General features: G+C 38.5%; 1 protein-coding gene across 2 annotated transcripts in view; it reads right to left on the reverse strand.

Annotated features, from left to right (window-relative positions):
• The window catches only part of Fsd1l (fibronectin type III and SPRY domain containing 1 like), a 62,419-nt gene that overhangs the window by 31,127 nt on the left and 15,643 nt on the right, over positions 1–15,649 (reverse strand). The window contains exons 3-6 of one of the 2 annotated variants that reach the window (XM_050164813.1): positions 14,790–14,921; positions 12,692–12,793; positions 7,801–7,823; positions 4,009–4,130 (exon numbers count right to left, since the gene is read on the reverse strand). In XM_050164813.1, coding sequence (XP_050020770.1) covers positions 4,009–4,130; positions 7,801–7,823; positions 12,692–12,793; positions 14,790–14,921 — 379 coding nt within the window. Of the gene's footprint in view, positions 1–4,008; positions 4,131–7,800; positions 7,824–12,691; positions 12,794–14,789; positions 14,922–15,649 lie in introns of those variants that run through there. The other variant, XM_050164821.1, reaches the window with a different exon arrangement.

Below are 15,649 nucleotides of genomic sequence, written 5' to 3' on the forward strand. Positions count from 1 at the left end.
ATGTGTGTGTAATTGATGCCTTGTGTTCTATCTGTTCCCTTTGTCCATTTAACTTCTCAGATGTGAGCGTCTAAAGAGAAGCCCATCCTTTAGAACTGTGCGTGCTGAACTGGGCGGTGGTGATGAACACCTTTCGTCCAGCATTTGAAAGGTAGAGGAAGGGGAATCTGTGAGTTCGAGGCCAGCCTGGTCTACAGAGTAAGTTCCAGGACAGTCAGGGCTACACAGAGAAACCCTGTCTCTAAAACAAAAAATAAAATAAAATAAAAAAAATAAAGAAAGAAAAAAATTGAACCAATAGTTAATAATCTTCCAAAAATAAAGTACCATACCTAGCTGGGTCCACTGGTGAATTCTACCTACTACAAGGAATACATTATGCCAATTCTATACAATCTTTTCGAAAAAAGAGAAGCATGGAATATTTCCTAACTCTTTTTGTGAGGCCAGTGACCCACAATACCCAAACTACAAAAATATAGGAAAACTATGAACTACTATTGCTATTCATAAATAGATGGAAAAAGATGCAACAAAATATGAATAGACCAAATCTAACAATGTACAGTAAAAAATTGTGTTGACCAAATGGAACTTATTCTACAGGTAATGCTGAATTTTCAACATCTAAAAATCAACAAATGCAACCCACCTTTATCAAAAAGCTAAAAAAATATGCTATCAATATATCCATTCTTAATAAAAACTGTTCATAAAATAGGACTAGAGGGGAGCTTCCTCTCTACCTGATAATGAAGATCAATACAAACAGCTAAGCATCCTACTTGTGAATCTGAGCCTTTCTTTATTCACAAATGACATGCTCATTTATGTAGAAAATATGAAGGAATTAACAACAATAAAGTCAATCTTATAGAACTAATAAGCGATGTAGTTAAGGCTGCAGACACAAAGTTAATTCGCACAAGGCTGTTGCATTCCTATATATCAGCAATGAAAAAGTTGAAAACTAAAAAAACAAAAACAAAAAAAGTTAAAAACTCAAAACACACCATTTGTACCAGCATCACCCAGTGTGAAACATTTAGGAACAAATCAAATAAAGTATGTTCAAGATCTTTATGAAGCAAACTATAAAACCCCAATAAACAAAATTAATGAATTACATTAATGGAGAAATATTCCATGTTTATGAGCAGGAAGATTCATTATTCTTAAGATGTCATTTCTTCCTGCTTGGTGTAAGCATTCACTATCACTTCAATAAAAAGTCCATCACGTTTTGCTAATTTCAACAAATTCTCTTTGGAGAATCAAACGGTGTGCAAGAGCCAACACAATACTGAAGGACAGAGTGCGGGACTAAAGCTCCTGACTTACAGCACCTTAAAGCTCAGGGTGTAATGTTGATGAAAGAAAAAACAGATTAATGGAACTAACCAGAAAATATTTGACTGATCTTTCATAAAGACAATTAAATGGACAAACAACAGTATTATCAACAAATGTTGCAGTATTTGGACATTCACACAGAAGAAGGAGGAGGAGGAGAGACAGAAGCACAAGGACACCGACTTGACATTCTTTTACAAAAAGAAACTCAAAATGGACCACAGACTGAAGTGAATGGTGTGTATAAAACTCCTAGAAGACAGGACAGGAGAATAGCTAGGTGACTTTTAGATACAACACCAAAGTAAAGATCATTAAATGTCTTAAGCTGGATTTGCTAAATTAAACATTCTAGAGCCTGGCATGATAGTTTATTCCAGTCCGCAGAAGGCCAAGGCAGGAGGATCCTGAGTTAACACCATGAACAACTTAGTAAGTGAGACCCTGTATCCAAGTAATTTAAAAAATAACGCCAAAAACCTTAACAGACAACTCACCAAACACCACAGACTGAGTACAAGAACAGCTACTTTACAAGTTATACAAACTACAGCAGCCATGAGATGACACCACAGTACCAACGGTGAGAAAATGTGGACCAACAGGAACCTATTCATTGCTGGTGGGAGAATGCAAAATCATAGACTCTTTGTTCTACAAAAATAAATATAATCTCACCACACTAGCCTAAAGGTCTTTAGAAGCTTTAACTGATGAGTGGAGAAACTGCACAGGACAGATCTTCTCTATAGGTTGCTACTGTTTCTTTTTCCTTTCCTGGAAATAATAAATTCCTGGGGTAAAAATTATTTTAACAATGCTTTACATGTTATATGAAATGGTTACATGAAAATAGTGAAATTCTAGAGTCATACTACTGGTAAATAAAGATACGCCATGAATGTGATGCCAAAAAAGCTTCCTTAAAATTTCTTTTTCATAAGTGTTTTACAAAATATTATTCTTTGGAGGAGTAGTGGATGGGAGAAGGGAAGGGACAGGAGGCAAGGCTGGAGGGGAAACTGGGCGGTATGTAAAATAAATGAAAAAAAAAGTTATAAAAAGAAAGTAAAGCCAGGTAGTGGTGGTGCACACCTTTAATCCCAGCACTGGGGAGGCAGGGGCAGGAGGACCTATGAGTTTGAGGCCAGCCTGGTTGGTCTATAAGAGCTAGTTCCAGGGCAGCTGGGCTGTTATGCAGAGAAACACTGCCTCGAAAAAACATAAGTAAATAAAAAGTAAAAAAAAAAAAACTTCTTGAACTACAATTAACAAATGAATAAATAAATGTAAAAGTGTTTTGATTATAGAAAAAAGAGAAAACATCATTTAAGTATGAAATTTAAGCCCCTCTTCCACTCCCTACAGTGAACACTTGGGTCTTTTCCTTTGGCAGTGCTGTCTTACATATGCTAGGCAAGTGTTCTACCACTAGGCAATATCACAAGCTCACAAGTGAACCTGTGAGTACTAAAAAGGTAACTGGTAATCAGCAGACTTTTGATATTAAAATTTCAAATTTTCAAAACTAAATTAAACCCAGTCTTTTCCCAAGGAAATTCCAAGTGTCAGATTGAATTGCTCAACCCATTTAAAGTATCTGGTATTCCCAAACTCTAGAAATGCTATTTGCCTATTGATACCAGTTGTGTGCCAGGTGAGCCCTATGAATGAAAGGATGGTACAGATGTTCTTCAATTACAACAGCATTTTGTCACATTAAGGCAACCATCACTTGACAATATCGTATGTAAATATTCATAAGCCTCGTCTGGGGTGCATCACAGCTTATCCACACATGCTCACTGCACACAGCGGCTCTCTGCAAGCTCACAGAAACAGTGGCTTCCTGCGGCTGCCCCCATCACAGGCACATCCTACTGTTCATCACTGACCCGGGAAGAGACAGACATCCAAACATGGTCTCTGCTGAATGTATCACTTAGCACCCTCATAATGTGGAAAAGCCGTAAGACAAACCAGTGTTGTCAGGAAGCCTCGGACATACATAGAGCCACCCACTGACCAGTGTTCCTTCTTCCTCTCAGCTACACTCCTTTCTTTCACCTTTCCTTCTACATATTCCTCTGCAGCTCATAATTTCTGCCATAAACGCCAGGTCTTCCTCTATGCTACTCTCACTGGCTTCCTTAGAACTAGGATTATTAACCTGGTCTTTCTGACTATGTATCCAGAGGAGCAATAGCTTTGTGCAATCAGTTACTTCCTGTTCACAAAGTCCAGTTACATGTGTTTGTTCCCAGATTTACTGTATTTTGTTAGACCATGTTCAGTGGCTATCCCCAGGAGGTCTTTTTTTTTTTTATGGGAAACAGAGGAGTTGACCTGGGAGAGAGGGAAGGGGGGAGGACTGGAAGGAGTGGAAGGAGGGGAAAGTGTGGTCAGGATGTATGAGACAAGAATGAGAGTTCAAACAGTAATAACAACACAGCCAATCTCAAAAAAAAAAAAATCCCCCAGTCACCATTGTCCTAATAATGTTACACATCAACTAACAGTTTACTTGGTGATGGAAATACTACTTAGTACTAAAAATACAAAAATAGAATTAAAGCAATACTAACAAAATATTTCATTATAAAAAAATCCTGTAATATGCTTTATTTGAAAGTTCCCATGTAATAATGTATTTACCTGGTAAAAACTTCAAAGTTTGCAGCATCTGTCTTTCCTGAGAGAAATCCACCATTAAATGTGTCATGTTGTCACTGACTTTTGGTTTCAAAGAAAGGCGAAAGGCTGAAGCCATTGTGACTCTATGGTAAACACAGACAAACTTTTTTAAATAAATGAATGCAAAGTAACAAATTTTACATAATTTATAAAATCACGATGAAAATTACTTCACTTAGTGACTGTAGAAACTGTAACAAAGGCACTCAAATAGAAATTTACTTTGTCTTGAAAACTGAAACAAAAACTGAAATTACGGCCAGTTTTATAAAATGTCACAGACATACGGGTATCACAATAAACAACATCTAATATAAACACTGTTCACAGATCCCGTCCATCAGGACCTCTGTACACAGTCTCACTGGCTTCCTAATGCTAGCCTCACTCATCTTCACCAGACGACCTCCCAGCTACTGCTACACCACGTGCCCTCCACACGGCAGAGGCACAAGGACCTAACGTTACACTGCAGTACCTGCTAATCACAGACCGTGGGCGGCAAAGGAGAGAACCGAGATCATTAGGGATGAGCTCCATTCTACCAAGATACCATCCTCTCTGCAGCATCAACTACGGAGAGACACCATGAGAGGCAGGCCAGGGGATCTATATGTCATCGAATAATATGTGTTCAATAAACACTCAGATAACTGTGCAGTAAAATACAAAATGAGAATCAAGGCAAATCAGATTTTACTGTATCAAAGTATGGAAGAAAGAAAGTTCTTAGTTAAAACTGAAAACTGAAAGAAACTCATAGGCTGATGTGAAAAGTGAAAGCCACTTAATTGTGTCCATTTGCACCTGCTTCTCCTCAGGTGAATTCTTTTTCCACATACAAAAAAGAAAAGAAACTATTATTCAATTAACTTGTGACTTAATCATAAATTGCATTTTTTCATGTCACTGTAAATTTTTTTTACAAATATTACAGTCATTCCTGCACTATCCTTGAAGGAAAAAAAGAAAGATACAGAAGCACTGTTCACCAATGCTCTCTTCCTCGTATACAGCTCGAGAGAGGTTACACAGAGTGCTACAGGACCAAGAGAAGCAGAGGGCCACCAACTCCATCTGCCACCAAGAGATCAAGGGATGAAACATGGCAAATTTGCTGATGGCAAGCTGTTGCTAAATTCAACTATTTTACTTCATTTAAAAACAAAGTAATCACTGTGATATAACAATGAAAAGGCAGCAGTTGATTAGTTTACCAATAAAAGTACAACACTGCAATCAGTTCATGGGGAAGGCAACGCACACCGCCTGACTGCATCAGAACCACATGCACAGCACTAAGCTGCTGCTCCCCAAAGAACGACTTCCATTTCACTGGTGAGTCACGAAGGCTCAGCTTTGCACGAGCTGGTCAGTACAGCCCTGAGCATCATTTACAAGTCCTAGAGCATGGCGCCGAGATGAGACAGTTCACAGAGCTCAAACAGTAAATGGGTTTCTTCTAAACCCAATGAACAACTGCTTAACGAGAAATGCTGAAATCTATAATATCTACAAAAACTTGACATAATCAACGATGAACACAAAGAAAAGAGAATGCCCCCAAAATGCAGTAGAAATTTCACCGAAATAGAAAAAAAATAATAAAAAATTATAGTAAAAAAAACATAAAAACTTATATGAACTGTCAGACAGTGGTGGCATACACCTTTAATCCCACCACTCAAGAGGTAGAGGCAGGTGTATGTCTTTGAGTTCAGGCCAGCCTGGTCTAAAGAGCAAGTTCTAGGGCAGCCATGGCTACACAGAGAAACTCAATTCTCAAAAAAAACAAAACAAAATAAAACACCTTATGTGAATCAATTCAGAGGTAAAATATTAAAAAAGCAAACAAACTGTATTTATTTTAAACTGAATATATTTAAAGTCAAAAATAAAAATCTAAAATTGATAAGACATTCTCAAATCATGCTGCTTGATATGTTTTAATTCATTGACTTTCTTAGATTATTTAGAAGCTGAATTAAAACTCCTCCCAGTGTTATTAATTTCACAAGAAAATAATTACAAAAGAGATGAACACATTTAATCAAGTTTTCTAAAAAATAGGTCAAGACCTAGGAATGTTCTTCAAACAAGGTGCAAATCTCTGTGAGTATCCAGAGAAAAGAGTAGAAGCTTTAGACAAAACAGAACTAAGGACTCAGATTCCTGTAATGCCTGAATACTGATGCGATCTCATCGAGGGGCTGACCGAGAAAGAGGCGAAGATGGGACGGTTCAAAGAAGAGAGAAGACATAAAAGCTAGCACCGACATTAAATTCAGACAAACAAACCTGAACAGAGGTCATCAGGAGTAAAGATGGGGGCTGAGAAGCACAGAAACAGAACCCTGAAAGGAATGAGAGATTTGACAAAGTTTCTCAAGATCCTTTGGACAGTCCAAAACCTGGTTAGGAATTGATGTTTAAACCAGAAAAATCAGGAACCACAGTAGGGTATAACAGAATAATAGCTGGTACGGAATAATAATCAAGCCTGGGTGTGAGACACTTATTCCTAGCTAATCTCAGCAGACAAATCTACCTTATCAAGGACTTCGCTCTCTCTCGCCCATTCCTCATTTAGTACTTCTCACTGAACACAGAGTGTGAAACTACATCCTAGCTACTTGAGGCCTGAGGCAGGAGGCATACTTGAACCGAGTTCAGGAGCAGCCTAGCAAACAGTGAATCATCTCTCAGGATGATGGCAAAGCCCTAGTGATCTTCCTATAGCCAGCACTTAATGAACCACATCATTAATCACCTCATAATATATAATATACAGAAGTGGACATTAGTATTTGTGCTAAGAATGCTTTGTCACTATGTAAATCTTGTCCCCTCTCCCCCATTGTCAAATAACCACAAAAGAAACACTGTAGAAAATTTCTCCAAATGAACAAGGAACACCGGTTCTCCCACAACCCATACTGAGTGTTTCTGTGAATTATCTGATGAAGAAGAAACTGATCTAGACTTGAAGAGACTGAAGAGTTGTGCTTGTCAAAGACTCTCACGATCAAGAGATAAAACCCTTAAGTTACAAACTACAAACAATGCTCGGGGACTTGTCAGGAAGACCAGTGACACCCCAAATGTTACCTCAGCTCCTTCAACACTCACACATTGTTCTACAAGTGCTAAATGTCCTTTTATAGTCCAAACTCTACAATGAGACACACCTTCTAAGCCAAGGTACTTAATAGTTTTCCTGAGTTTTTCCCTACAGTATAAAAGCAAGATAGTGGTGGCATTAGAAGAAGGAGGTGGCTCCAGAACAGGACAGAGAAACACAAAGGTGTTAACCAGGACAGCAGTGAAGAGCCTTAGCTCCTACAGACACTTGGCAGCACTGGGCTTCTCTGAAAACAAGATACACCTATATTTAAGAACAGCAGCAAAAAAAAAAAAAAAAACTACATCCAAGCAAGATGTACTTTAAGTTATTCAAAATAGATTAATCTTCAATACTAAACTAATTAAAAACTATTCTAAAACTAAAGCTAACTATAGTATTACACCAGAAATGAAATTCTCTTAGAGATATGTAATTTTCACAACTTAAAATGTGACCTTAAAGAGTTTACTGGCTATTCTCTGATATACAGAGCACATTTTCTTTACTTTGAACTTAACAATTACATATTGTTATTTTCATCAACAGAATTATAAGAAAAATGGTTTCTGAATTTCATTTCTGACTTCAATATTGACACTTAAATAAAAAATGTAGGTTTTATACCATACCTATCCTTGATCTGTCTGGCAGCCTTGGAGCCAATCAGGGAGAAGAGAAAGAAGGTAGTTAGTGCTTTTCATGCAAGTTCAATGGCAAAGACATGCAAGAAAAGTTAGCATATAAACCCTGCAACGGATTAGTCCATAATTCATCAAAACATAAATGACAGGAAATCTATATAGTCCATGTAAGCTTGATAAAGTGACGTTAGGACCACAGTAGAATCAAGACCCCCCACATCAATCACCATAAAAGCAGAAAAAATTAACATTTCAACTAATTTCATGGACTATAATTATTTTAGCAGATTATCAAATACACCTTCACTTTTATTCAGTCTTATATTCTTCAACCACAATTTCTTTCATAGACATACATTTCTACGGATCCCGACAGTTTTTATGTTTATGAAAGTGTCCCTGCTAGCATACAAAACTAAACCATAATTCTAGCCTTCGCTCCAAGAATGAGGTTCAGACAAGGGGAGATGAGAAACATCTCAAATGGGTCTCTCCTTCAGGAAAGGTCACCCAAGCTAGCTACTTACACCTAGTGCATATATCTTCTGCATTTGTTTTTGGAAAACAGAAATACAAGTTTAGTTACCTGGTATTCCACAATCAGAAAACAACAATGAAATCATAAGAAGTCCTTGACTACTTATATATGAATAAAATACAATGTATCCAACGAAAGGTTTTCTTCCATGCTAACAAGCATAGTTAACAATTACAGCTGACAAAGATGGCAGTTTTGCTAGCATATAGACTGGTATACAGTAATACTTAGTAACTGAGTGCAATCCAGTGGAAATTAGCCATATAAAGTGCTGCTTCTGTTTCTTCTTTCTTTCACACCTAACATTGTTTCTACTTGCTACAGGAAATTTTTATACCCAGTCTGAGTACCATCGAAGCCTGAGGTTTGATATAGATCACAACAGGCTACAGCTACAGCTCCAGCATTATCAGTAATCAACTCTGTGCCCTGGTCTATTTTGTTTCTCTACTAAGGAATTTGAGTTCTTAATGTTTTGAAAAACAAGGTCTACATAGATCAGTCAATCCAATACTGTGGCTCTCCAGTCTCCTTAGGTTATGAGCCTAGTTTACAGTTCCTTTCGTAAGGAGAGCATTAGTCAACTATTACATTGGTTTGGAAAAGTACTGTCATGGCAGTTGGAATTAAAAATGAATTTCATAAGGTGTTACAGAAAGAACAGGGCCCCTCCTCTGCATGTGACACTTCTTTACATACGGAGGAAGTGCCACTGTCATTACCCTTCACTCCACACTGACACCAGATGAAGAGTCAAAAGGTGCTCACTTGTACTGCTTACTTTTTGTGGAAGTTTGCTTGTCCACAGAGAGTATATGTTGTGTTCTTCCTGTTCTGTCAGTGTTACCGAGATCGCTCATCCCACCCACAGTGATCTGAGGAAGCCTCTGCTGAGCAGATCTGGATAGGTAAGTTAATTCTGGACGTAGGAAGTTAGCTGACTTATATGACAATACTCTCCAGTACTACAGCAGCACTTGATCTCTTTCTTGCTTTTCCTGTTTTATTTCCTGATGGTTTTGAACTTGGTTAGAAGAATATTGTTTCCCATTCATAATTACCAACTAAGTATAAAAAAAACAAAAATGAATATTTGCTTAACTTTGTTCTTTATCTACAATGAAAAGATACAGTAACTAATATGTTCTGTGAGTTTTTTCAAGAACTTTGAATACTTGTTTCTACACTGTAAAAACCTGGGGGCCGTGAACATTGTTCAGTTGGTAAAGTGCGTGCCTAGCATGCGTGGTGCCCTAAGTCTGATCTCCAGCAACTAATGAGCATGGTGGTGTAAACACGGGGATCCCAGCATTCAGGGTGGAGCCAGGAGGATCAGGAGTTCAAAGTCATCTTCAGCTATATAGTAAGCTCAAGGTAGGCTTGGAATACACATAAACTCTGTCTCAAAACAAGTAGACAAGTAAATAACAGCACGACTAGGCTGTCTCCCTGAGAATTTACAGAACAGTTCTTTTGCTGTCTGGGATCAATGTCAGCAGTGTGGGTATTCAGAAACATCACAGTAATGGTGGATGACTTCCTGACTGGTCTGTGGTTATCTCTAAGATGACATTTATACATGCTTCATTTTCAGAACTGTAAGTAACCAGGGATATTACTTCCCCAAATAATCTTGCTTCCTATGGCATAAGACCCACATTAAATCCACTTTAACAGCAGTGCCTTTACTAGCAACACCAGAGTTGTCTGTAGTGAGGAGGAGTGACACTTTTCCTAGGAAACACTGGAGAGAAAGCAAAGGGTGGTTCTCTGCTCCAGCACTGACGTGACCTTCACACACGCCCAGCCTCTTCAGCTTGCTCCTTTTCTCTTGCCAGTTCAAATAACCTTTAATCCTTCAGCTTCTCCCTGGGCACAGACTGTGGGCACATGGACGTCCTGTCTCACCTTCTCTCTTCATTTCTCTCCTCCTGATGAAAGGACATCTGCTCCCACGGTCCCCTCTGTCCAGCGGAGGGCACGGCTCACTGCAGAGGCTGTCCATACTCTTCCTCGCTGCTCCTCTTTCCACAGATCTGGGAAGTCTTTCTCATTTGTACTTTCCACCATGTTGCTTGGCCTTCAGATCAATCTTTATTTTTTTCTTCTTCAAATGTTCATGATCTGGGAGCTTGTTTTTCTTATGTAAATCCAAAAGGTAAGCCATACCTTTTGCGGTGTAATTAGAAACATTCATTTGTGGTGTGTGACATCATAGGCTACAGAATCAAACTCTAGGATGTGAAAAAGCTCCTAATGTTTGAATCTCAGGGACCTACTATCTCTGTCAAAGACAAGAAATGTGTCTTTCTTCCTAATATCATTTTTTTTCTTTTTATACAAAGGAAAATAGAAAAAAAAGAGATATTGCAAAATGTTCTTTTTCCATTAGGGAAAAATACTAGCCTTGCCATGAATCTCTGTGAGCTTTATTAGGCCATCCCAGTCTACATATCAAATCTCAGGCCAGCCAGGTCTACATAGGGAAACCTTGTCTTTCCTTTGTTTCTTTTGTAAAAAGTCCTCTGGAAAAGAACTAGTTGCGCACCACTGACTTTATACATTAAAGGAAATGTATACATGTGTATATTTAACTTGTGATATATATATGTGTGTGTAAATATATTTAACTTCATAAATGCACTATTTTTCAAAACATATGATCAGGGCTGGAAGAGATGGCTCAGTGGTAAAAAGCACTTGCTGCTTTTGCAGAGGACATAGGTTTGGACCCCAGCACCTACAGGGTATTTTACAGCCCCTATAACTCCAGTCCAGAGATCTGATGCCCTCTTCTAGCCTCTGAGGGTATAATACATATACATGGCACACATATATACATGCAAGCAAAACACTGAAACACTACAAACAAACAAGTGCACACACACTCACTTAAAAGTAAGCAGCCTGAAACTAAGTCAACACAGTCCTCCTCACACCTTTATGACAGCACACCTGTACAGCAGAGCACACTTCTCTAAGACACCGACACTCACAAATTATCAACGGTACAGTTCTACTTTATAATGTGTTTAGTAAACATTTGATTTATTTGTAGCTGTCTTCAAAGATAAAGCATGCTTTGTTAAAGGTCCTCCTTTGTCCTCAGCATTGCTGACCAGCCTAAATTGAGGACCTCCCACCCTCTGCCTGCAGAGTACTGACCCAGCTGTCTGTCTGCTCTTCTCAAGGCTCAAGAGACAGACACACCCTGAGCGCTATTCCAGAGGTGAGCTATCCTGAGTGAGAGAAAAGAAATAAGCCCCATTTTCTCTCTTCGTCTGTGATCAAATGCAGAAGACAGTGCTCCCCTTTTCAGTACCTGGCTGCTGTTACTCCACTGTAGGTGCTCCACGGGGAGGAAACCATTCTCCCCTCTTAATCTGACAGGTGGCTGGAAGGAGGTGGGTAACTGTATACAGACTTGGAAACTGTTTGACTCACTTCTTTTCTTTGGAACAGTTCAAGGTTTGAATTCAGGGTGAGAATAGGAATGTTAATTTTTTGGAAAAGAATTCAAGCATTATTCTGCAAGCCAAGTACCAGTGACAGGAGAAACCAGAGTTGGTGGAGTCCTGGCTATTTACCTAATAATCTGGATCTCATTGGAACCTTCTGCATGTATTAACTATGAACTATACTCCTAATTTATTTAAAAAAATAAGGTGAAGTACATTCTAAAATTCTATCACATCTGTGCCACTTCCAGACATATGATGCTGATAAATGGAGGCCCTTCAAATCCAGATCTCATGCTAGGACCAGGAACACAGAAATGTAAATAATAGAACTTGAATATGGAGAAGATAAAAAGCAGTATTTGTGGGTTGTGGTCAAGGCTATTTTATTATTGCCGTTTCCTATTATGTTAGCCCAACTTAAAGACTTTAATGAGAGATTTGGACATAGTGTGAGTCGAAGAGCTGCTTTCCCAGCTTCACCACAGCTGCCGCTCAGCCACTGCCCGCACTTCAGAGTTCACCCACATCATCTTCAGTAACTAAGCATCTGAAGGAGGCCTGGGGAAAAACAGGACTCGACTCAAGTACTGAAGGACCTTTAAAAAAAATGCCAATAGGGATATGACTGAAAAAAGAAAACATTTAAATTTAACGTTGAAAAAGGTAACTAAAATAATCAATTCCTGATCCCAAAGATACATATTCTAAAAAAATTACATGCTTTGAAATAAGTGAACATCTTGTATTTTACTTAGGAAAAACCCCATGACCTTTTTTTTTTTTTTTTCAGTATCAGACATGACAAAACACTTCTTTAGACACTCCTTTGGTATACTAGGATAGGGATTTTTGTCTGTTATTTTTGTTTTGTTTTATTTACCTTTGAGAATTCTTCAGGCTCCTTTATATCCAGTGACCTGGTTGCAAATTCCAGCAGCTCTTCGGAGTTTTCCAGGGCATTGTTACATTGACTGAGCTGACTCTGGGGGATCACAAGGCCCAAATCATGAAGATGAACTTTCCTACTGCCAACTCAAATACATGCTATAATAAACTTAAAGAGATTCTAATGACAGTAATTGAATAAATATACGTATGTCACAGAGTGACTAAAGAAAGATTATAACCGTCAGTTATATACATGACAAATCTACCTCTTTTCCTATAATGTATCCAAACAGCCTACCTAGAAACTGGCAAGATGACTCGGTGAATAGAAGCATTTGCAGTCCAAGACTGATGATACAAGTTGGTCCGACAGTGGAAGGTAAAAATTGACTTGAAAAAGTTGTCATTTGACCAACACTCACACACCACCCTTCTCTCAGAGACAAATATTTTTAAAAGCTTAATTACAAGCAGATAAAAATATTGAGTACATAATTTACAAAGATGGATAAATAAAGCAATTATAAATACCTGGGATTGAAATAAATTGAATGTTTCTTAGAGTAGTTGGAAAACTGTCTATAATATAAACTAGAATACCAGAATAATCTACCTGCAGAAAGCAACCTATGTAGTGAAGATTCAATTTCTTGGTAATGTTTAACTATTTAAATTAGCACAGTTCAAGTCCACTTATGCATGACTCAAGTATTAAAAACCCTTTTAAATTGTAATTTATAATTATAGAACAATGAAAAGAACCTAGAGTTAAAAGGCAAAAATACAGAATATGAGAAAATATTTCCAAATCAAACCCACCATGGGTTAACATCCAGAGAGCTCCAGGGCTTGTATGCAGCTAAGCAGAGCATGTGCCTGCACATACACAGCCCTGGCTGGGTTCAAAACCCCAGGAAAGTCATGCCAAAAATAAAATTAAAGTAAAAATACCGAAAGAACGCATAAAGAAATCTTGTAACTTTACAACAATAAATTACTTAGTAAACAGGAAAAATCAATAAAAATTTCTTTGAGAAAAATATATAGACATTAACAAGCATACAAAAACTGTTCTCTCTCTCTAATCACTAGGGAAATGGAAATCAAAACAATAAGAAAAATACTGTTTCATAGCCAGGTATAGCAGTGTATGTTTGCCTTTAATACCAGTAGGCAAAGGTAGATGGATCTCTGTGAGTTTGAGGCCAGACTGGTCTACAAGTGAGTCCCAGGACAGCCAGAGCTACACAGTTAGACTCTGTCTCAAAACAGCATGCAAGCAAACAAATAAAAAATTGATTCATCCCTTTTAAGATGTATGCCAACAAAACAAAACAAACAAACAGGAAACAGCTTTTAATAAAAATGGAGCGAGAGGCACCACTGCACAGCTGGTGGGAATATCAATAGCGCAGGCAGCGAGAACAGAGTGCATGGCACCTCACAAAACTAGAGGGCAGGGCGGCTGCCACATCATCAGCACACTGACTTCTGGGTACATGACCAAAGAATGAAAAGAGTGTCTTCAAGATGCCTCTGCCTGTCCACACTCACTGCAGTCCTGTCTACAAGCCAAAGGCATGAACAGCTCAGGGTCACAGAACAGGTGACGCAGTATATAAAGAAATGTTCTTCAGCCATAAGAAAATCTTGGCCTAGGGTAGGTTATGGACACACCTTGGGAACATTATGCTAAAGCTGCATGGCCACAAAAGGACAGTTCCATTTTCATGAGACCTCTAAGTAATCAAAATAATGGAACAAGAGGCACAAATGCCAGGAGCTGACGGAGCAGAAGTGAGGGATTGTTATTTCAGGGGTATGAATGTCCGCTTTGTAGTAATACAGAAAAGATCCTGAGTTCGGTTAAACAATACTATGAATCAAAAAGCTATACCTTAAATCGACTGCCAGTAAATTCTGTTAATTTTAACCACAGTTTCAAAAAATATTAAAGATATTTATGATCCACACCAACCTAAAATCCACTCTGGCAAGACACAGATATGGTTAGGCTCAGACTCTTATTTTTGCCTAAAGAACCCCGGCACTAAGGAGAATACCACGTCTAAGCAGCCGCACACCCTCACCTGTAACTCCTGAGATTTACGAGCTTGCTCCTGCTTGATGCTGCTGCCCATACTTTCCTTCACATCATCTAATACAGAGTACAAACTGTCAAACTCTTCATCTAATTCTGAAAGCACATTAGAAGAATTTTCCTGTTTTCAAAAGACAAAACAAAGATTTTACTAAAGAGCTATACAACATTTAAAACCTAAAAGGCATAAGCAAAGGGCAGAATAAATTCCTACCATAAACTTCCTTACTCTACAGCAGTGGTTCTCAACCATCCTAATGCTGTAACTTTTTAATACAGTTTCTCATGTTGCGGTGACTCCCCCACACCATGCAATTATTTCATTGCTACTTCGTAACTTTAATTTTGCTGCCGTTATGAATCATAATATAAATATCTGATACACAGGCTATCTGATCTGTGACCCTTGTGAGAGGGTCATTCAACCCCCATAAGGGTGATGACCCACAGTTTGAGAACTACTGGTCTAATAGAAAAATAATAAACTTTAATATGTGACTTCAGGACGTAATAACTGATTATTTGCCCCAACCTGAAACATTACCTTAAGTATTCCTGTTCCCTACCAGAGGGTCTATGTCCTGCTTTTGCCTACTTCTTCAACCGAGTCCTGTCATGGGCACCGCTCGTCATGGATGTGAAAGAAATGCTTTGAAGAGGCACCACTGCTCTTAATTGGAATTAGTAAAGAAAACTTCAAACAGCAAACAAGAAGGCTGTGCTACCCACTTGCAATCACGATGTCAGCTGTCCTTGCCCCTCGGCACCTGCTTTCCCGGCACAGAATGCAGGGATGTCACAGGAAGTGATTTTACTCTTCCGTCCTTTGAAGACCCAATTCCCTGCTGC

This window comes from Alexandromys fortis, unplaced genomic scaffold (genome assembly GCF_014885135.2).
Source record: "Alexandromys fortis isolate MF-2015 unplaced genomic scaffold, M_Fortis_MF-2015_v1.1 scaffold_18, whole genome shotgun sequence".
NCBI classification, from domain to species: Eukaryota; Metazoa; Chordata; class Mammalia; order Rodentia; family Cricetidae; genus Alexandromys; species Alexandromys fortis.